General features: G+C 29.0%; 1 protein-coding gene across 1 annotated transcript; it reads right to left on the reverse strand.

Moving 5' to 3' along the window:
* Positions 1-545: 545 nt before the first annotated feature.
* Positions 546-5169, reverse strand: LOC111690710 (dual specificity protein phosphatase 18). Its single transcript, XM_023453248.2, has 2 exons — positions 4801-5169; positions 546-1639 (listed from the first exon to the last, which is right to left on the reverse strand). Exons 1-2 carry the CDS (start codon positions 4914-4916, stop codon positions 1024-1026), a joined length of 732 nt encoding a protein of 243 aa, XP_023309016.2. The 5' UTR covers positions 4917-5169; the 3' UTR covers positions 546-1023.
* Positions 5170-6643: the final 1474 nt, after the last annotated feature.

The following is a 6643-nucleotide window of genomic DNA, read 5'->3' on the forward strand; positions in this document are numbered from 1 at the left end:
GCTCTGAATAAATTTAACTATATCCGTCAATCCTCGAAATTACAAATTTTTATTTTTTGTGGATTCCGCTAGTCCCCATGACAATATCTATATGGAATATCTTAACAGTCAGAAGAGGCATACAAAATAATAACGACATAATGAAGGACAAACATTTACACATATCAGCAAATATTGTGTCAAACTTCAACCCTTTAACCGATCGGAATTCGAATTAAACTTTCATCTAATAGCAAGATATATAGTTAAAAATATATGAAAATACAATAACAAGAGAATTCCCATTTAAGTTTCTTTTATCTAGGTTTCACTGTTTTTCTATACAAAAAGTATAAAAGAGAATCTAAAATATACAAAAACAACTTATGTATATTATATTTATGCGCCGTACAACAAATTAATGAAAACATAAATAAATTTAATAATTAAGAATATTTTTAAAGAATGACAAATATTTATGTCGTACGGGAAATGACGCAAAATAAAACACATATCTGGATCAATATTATTTTGAAAAAAAAAAAAATAAAAAAAACTAATTTTCGATTATAAGATCAAAATTTGGTTATTACTCTTAAGAGTTAAAAAGTTTTATTTAGATTTTAATAAACTTTTAAAATAACAATAAATTTATAAATTATTTTCTTAAACATCTTAAGAGTGATTGTCTAAAGTTGCATCTAAGGTGCTCGTTTAACTACTTGTGCTAAAAACATTTTTTGAAATTTTCAGTTTGAAACATTATAGTTTTGTGAAAAATCTATTTTCAATATTTTTCTAAAACAAGCACATATATCTAAAAATCATTCCATCACTATATGGCCCAGTGATTTTCTCTCTGTCCATTGCTGAAGATAAAAATCACGCTGCAAATTATAAGCTTTCGTTTACTAAACACACACACATACAAATAACAGAACAAAGAAAAACGTTGCAATGTTAAGCAGTTGTTTAGTGTGAAAGCTCTTCACATCCCTGTGGTCTGTTGAATTGTTCTATTAGGAACTTTTCTGTTAAAGAAACTTATGTTTTAATAGCTTTGTCTTCTTGACGTTTTCTAAAAATGGTACGTTGCCTCTGATAGAAATCTTCCATAGCACGGTACTCAGCTTCATAAACATCGGGTATCTCTTTCTGCAAACATTCCATGAAAATCATTTTAACCGATTGTAAACCCAAAAGTTGTTCCTCGTAGCAACGCAACTGTTGTATAAAAGCTGAATTTGGTCTGATTTGTGGACGTATGGATTTGACATGTAAAAAGGCATCTTTAAGATTCATTTGACCATATTTCATTAAATAGGCCAGACATAAAGTGGCCGAACGGCTGACACCGGCCACACAATGTATCAAAGTTTTGCCACCATTACGTCTTATTTCTTCAATCATATCTGATACCTCATCAAAATGTTTTAACAGATCCGTATGAGTACTGTCCAAGACATTTATGCGTAAATATAAAATTTTAGTTGCTGTAGGCAGAGGAGTATCGGGTAATTCTGAGGCCACATTAATGACAAAATTAATGCCAAGTTGTGTTAACATCTGAGGTGTAATAACACTGGCCCCGCATAGATAAAGACTGAGCAGCAATTGTGAAACTCCCAGAAAATTTGGCACTACCGGGTTAATTTGAAAACTGTAAATAAATAAAGTGAAAAACATAAATAATTTAGTTATTTATAGTTTTAATTAGGTGTTAAATAAAATATCTCTTAATTACGTTTCAATGTGTCGATATTTATTTTCATCCAGAAAAACAAATACCAACCTGACTGACGTCAAAAAAACAATTTTTTTGTGTTTTTGTTTTTAAATTTCTGAATTTTTTTTCGTTGATGATGAGACTAAGTAGCACCTCCACCCCCACAATTTTGTATTTCTGGCTATTTTAGAAATTGTTTTAAAACTTGAATGGAATGATAAATTCCCGCTTCTCGCGCTCTCCTCCTTATATATCCCATAAAACTAAATGTTTATTAAGTAATTGTGGGGAATATATTATTCACAAGAGTATTTGTGTACTACATTTTGTTGAAAGGAACAACTGACTTTGTCATTTATTAATCTCTTTCATTAATTTCGTCATAATTTTTCTTGGGAGTTTTTTTTCAGTCTATCAAAATAGGTTTTCATTTTCATCTGTTTTCTTCTTTCAACATTTAAGGGCGAAATCTCTATATAAGTATTACTATAAAATCTGACACTAATGGATCCACAAAAATATTATTTAAAAATTATTGCGTACGTTCTATCTTATTCGTGTGTAAAACTTCAAAAGTTCTACAGTTTTAGATGGTACAGAATATGGATTTTTTGACTAAGAATAAGAAGATTCATGGTTTATAATAGAAATATTTTAGATCAACAATTTAAAGAGTTTTTTTTGGAATAGAAAACTTTTTTTAAAATAGATTCTGTTTTGTTCCAAGATATCCAAAGCATTATCGATTTGACAAAATGTAACATTAGGTAGGGAACAATGTGAACAATTTGAAATCAGTGAATGGATCTATATTGGCATAAACATCAGACCTAACCTCATATATAATACTGAGTCTGAGGTCAGTTTCTTCTGCCTTTGAGTTTTAAGCTCTTATTTATCTATTTAATATGAAGTCCTTGGATGTATGGCTATGATGATAGATTCTCCAATATATTGGAGCTGTATCAACAAAACACGAATAAAATGTGGCTAAGAAGACTGGAGAAGAAGTCGAATTGACTTTAAAAAGGCTCATTGGACCAACTACACTTGATGTTTCAACTAAGACACTCTTCTACAAAGTTCTATTAAGGATAATAACGATTCGATTCCGATAAATCATCTCCAGCATTGATGGTTAGTCTTCAAATTTAAAGTTGATCAAGGAGAAATCCTTCACAAAACTAAACCGCTGTTTTTTATGTATTAATAAGTTTTGATGAAAAATGGAAAAAGTGTTTTCGAAGGATATTGCAGAATATTATTCCTTTTAGCATGTAGTGACATCAAATTCTTTTTATTTATATAGCTGTGTACTCAAAATTACGCTCAAAATCGAGAAAAATAAAAAATCTAAGGACACCAGTGTACCGAGTTAAGAAAGTCTTTGTTTAAAATGATTTTAAAAGAATGCGAATCTGACGATTCGTCAATGTAGAAAATCCTGATTAAAAATACCAATTAGAACAACAACAAGTATCAACTAAGTCACTCTTCTTTATAGATCTAGTTTTGACGTTTAGCTCATTCCAAAACCATAAAGTGGAAATCAAAGTTGTATAGAAGAATGAGGCTTCTAGACCTTCTTCTAGAATATGGATAGAACACTAGAAATTTCTAAACCGAATTAGTAAAAATTCTAAAATTGGCCTAAAATCACCATTAAAACTTTGATCGAGTTCTGTATAAAGGCTTGTTATTTTAAAAATCTGATTTCTGTTTGAAAATAAATTATATCAAAATCACAGTCAAGCCAAGCTAATAAGGGATAATATTTCATTCAAAATCTGTTTGCAGAACCGAACTCAAAATTCTATAAACGAAAGAGGTTTTTTATGCCCGCTGTCAGTAAAGCGTGAAATACAAAAGACCAACCAATGATCGGTTTCAGGTTGAATACTAGTAGTCTCTGAACCGGATCAGGAACGATAGTAAACTTAAAATTTCTTTTACAATTAATGAAATTCCATTTTTTTAATATTTTTTTAAATGTAAATTAACTTTTAAATACTTTTTCAGATTTTTTATAGAATGTTCAGATTCTTAACTTTTAAAGTTGTAAATCGAGTAGTATTTGTTATTAAGGGAAGTTTTAATATATCGTTTAAAGATTATAAGTTATGAAACTTGAAAGAATGAAATTCTAATTAAAATTGAGAAACCCCAAATCAAAATACTCAGTACTCTATAGAGTATGGTAGGTCATAATTAGTTTTAATATTTCTTGAATTTCCGCCTACAGTAGAGCGAATGAGTAACAATTTATTAGTATTAATGACGTCTTTTTTTATATTCCAAGAAAGCGCAAACAAATTCGTTTTGGCGGAACAAATAAAATTATTTTAGTATTGTTTATCTCAAATAAACCACTAGAAAAGAAGTGGGAACATAAAAACAAATCCACAAAATTAAAAGAAAATTCTTAAAAAAAAAAAAAAAACAAAAAATACGTCATTAGTTGTTGGGTGGTTGTATGGAAATGAAAATAGTTTTGAATTAAAAATCACTCATAATTTTTAAATAAATTTTGTAAAAACGAACTAAATCTAAATGAATATTTTTAAAAATAGTAAGGAATTTGTTTTTGGCAGGTGAATTTTTGTTGTTGTTGTTGTTATTGTAAATGTCGCCAGTTGGATGTTGGAGGAGTAGAATGGAATGTGTCTTGCTTTCCATTTTTTCTTTTGTTGGCAACCAACACAAATGTGTATTTTTTCTCTTTTTTTTGTGTTGATGGAGGGTTGTTTAACAAAAACAAAAAAATATTAAAAATAAAATGAAATAAAAGACACAAAATAGTTGAAAAGAAAAAATAACAACAAATTTTTCACACAACTAACAGGAAAATTCGCACACACAACATAAATGCTGACTAATAAAACGACAATTTTTTTTGTTAAATGTTGAAGAGAAAAATTTATTTTGGTATTTGGCCAAAATGAATGCATAGCTTTATGTTTTTTTCTTAAATTTTTTCTTATATTCTTGACAAATTAAACTTTCACTTATTGGCAGAAATTTTCTTGTTAATGTTTAATTTGTTTAAATAATTTATTGATTTCTAATTTTTTTATAATTAATTGTTGCTTTCATACCTTTGTGATTGATTTTCATCTAATTTTGTATTAATGCCTTCCACTTGTTGTTTACAACCTTCAAATATTTCATTGGAAGAATTTAAAATTGATTCTCTTTGTTCCAAAACTTGCATTTTTGTTTAAATATTTATTTAACTTGTTTTACTGTAATAATTAATTTAATTATTTATTCAATGTTTAATTTGTTTTGATTTTTATTTTTGTTTAGAATTTTTTTTAGCTCAATTTAATAGGTCTTTTCTACTCTGCGTTAAAAAACTGACTGTTCATCATCGTTAGGTTTTAAAACAAACGTAAATTTTCGTTTAGAACTTTTTTTCTTTCGTTTTTCAATATATATTTCTTTTTGGTTCTTTTGTTATTATTGCTGTTGTTTGGTGTTTGTGTTCGAACTGAACATCACACATATCGAATCGAATGAATAAACACCTCTGCTGGTCGAAGGGGTTGGTGAATATTTTGTTGGCTTTTAGTCTGTGGGTGAAGAAGTGAAATAGAAGTGGTGAATAGTATAGTTGGCAGCATGTCCATACATGTTGACAACAGCAATGTATAATTGATTCGTTAAGGAATTTTTTATTGTATTTACAAAAAAAATTTCATACAAATTCAGGTAAACATGCAGATGTAATAAAGAGATTAGCTGTGCCAAAAATGACAAGTCCAAGTGGATCTATGGTACAGTGAAATCTTGAATGTGGGAAGCTCAAATAATAAAGTGTATTTTCTTGTTTAGTTACTTAGAAAAAAACAGTACATTGTTTAAAAAATATATCGGCGCAAGTTTTCTCTTTGAGACATTTCACACACTCATATGCTATACATAGATTTTAAAGAGAAACAACATCAAAGAAGAGCTTATTTACTATTTCCTGCCGATAGCTGTTTTAAAATATTCATATTAGTATAATCGTGTTTTAACTGTTTTATAAAAATATAATACAAAGGAAAATTACAATAATTAAAAAAATGTGATTTCATTGCTTCATATTTGTTATACCCTACACCACTATAGTGGGGAGGGTATTATACGTTTGTGCTGATGTTTGTAACATACAAAAATATTGGTCCAATACCCACCTTAAAGTATACCGATCGATTCAGAATCATTTTTTAATCGATTAAGACATGTCCGTCCGTCCGTCTGGCTGGCTGTCCATGTAAACATTGTGCGCAAGGTACAGGCCGCAATTTTCAAAATAATTTGATGAAATTTGGACCAAGCATGTTTTTTGGCACAAGGACGAAGCCTATTGAAAATGGTTGAAATCGGTCCATTATTTCACCTAGCCCCCATACAATCGTACCTCCCGATTTGAACTTTTTATGCTATAATTACGTCAAATATTCTGCTATCTCTCTAAAAATTGGCACAAATAAGTTTTATATAAGTATAAATGATACTGCAGATTTTCGTAAGGATCGGCCTATATTTGACCCTAGCCCCCATACAAACCCTCCTTCAAAAAATGACTTAAACGTCTAAAATTGACTTGTAACCATTTGTATCGCAATGAAACTCAACAAAACTAACTGTTATTTAGAAATATATCCTTTTCCCAAATTTACCGAGGAACGGCCCATATTTGACCTATATAAAACCTCATTTAGAAATTTTAGTTTTTTATCAATAAATGGCTTAAATATTTTGGAATTATGGTAATATTCAACATAAACGTTTCTTTACAAAAAATAAAAATTTTATAAAAGTAAAAATTGTAAAAATATACTCATGGTGTAGGGTATCATATGGTCGGCCATGCCCGACTATACTTTCCTACTTGTTTTTTTTTTTTAGAACCACCCACTAATTTGTCAAACAGGTGATGTGTTATGAGAC

This window comes from Lucilia cuprina, chromosome 5, assembly GCF_022045245.1.
Source record: "Lucilia cuprina isolate Lc7/37 chromosome 5, ASM2204524v1, whole genome shotgun sequence".
NCBI lineage: Eukaryota > Metazoa > Arthropoda > Insecta > Diptera > Calliphoridae > Lucilia > Lucilia cuprina.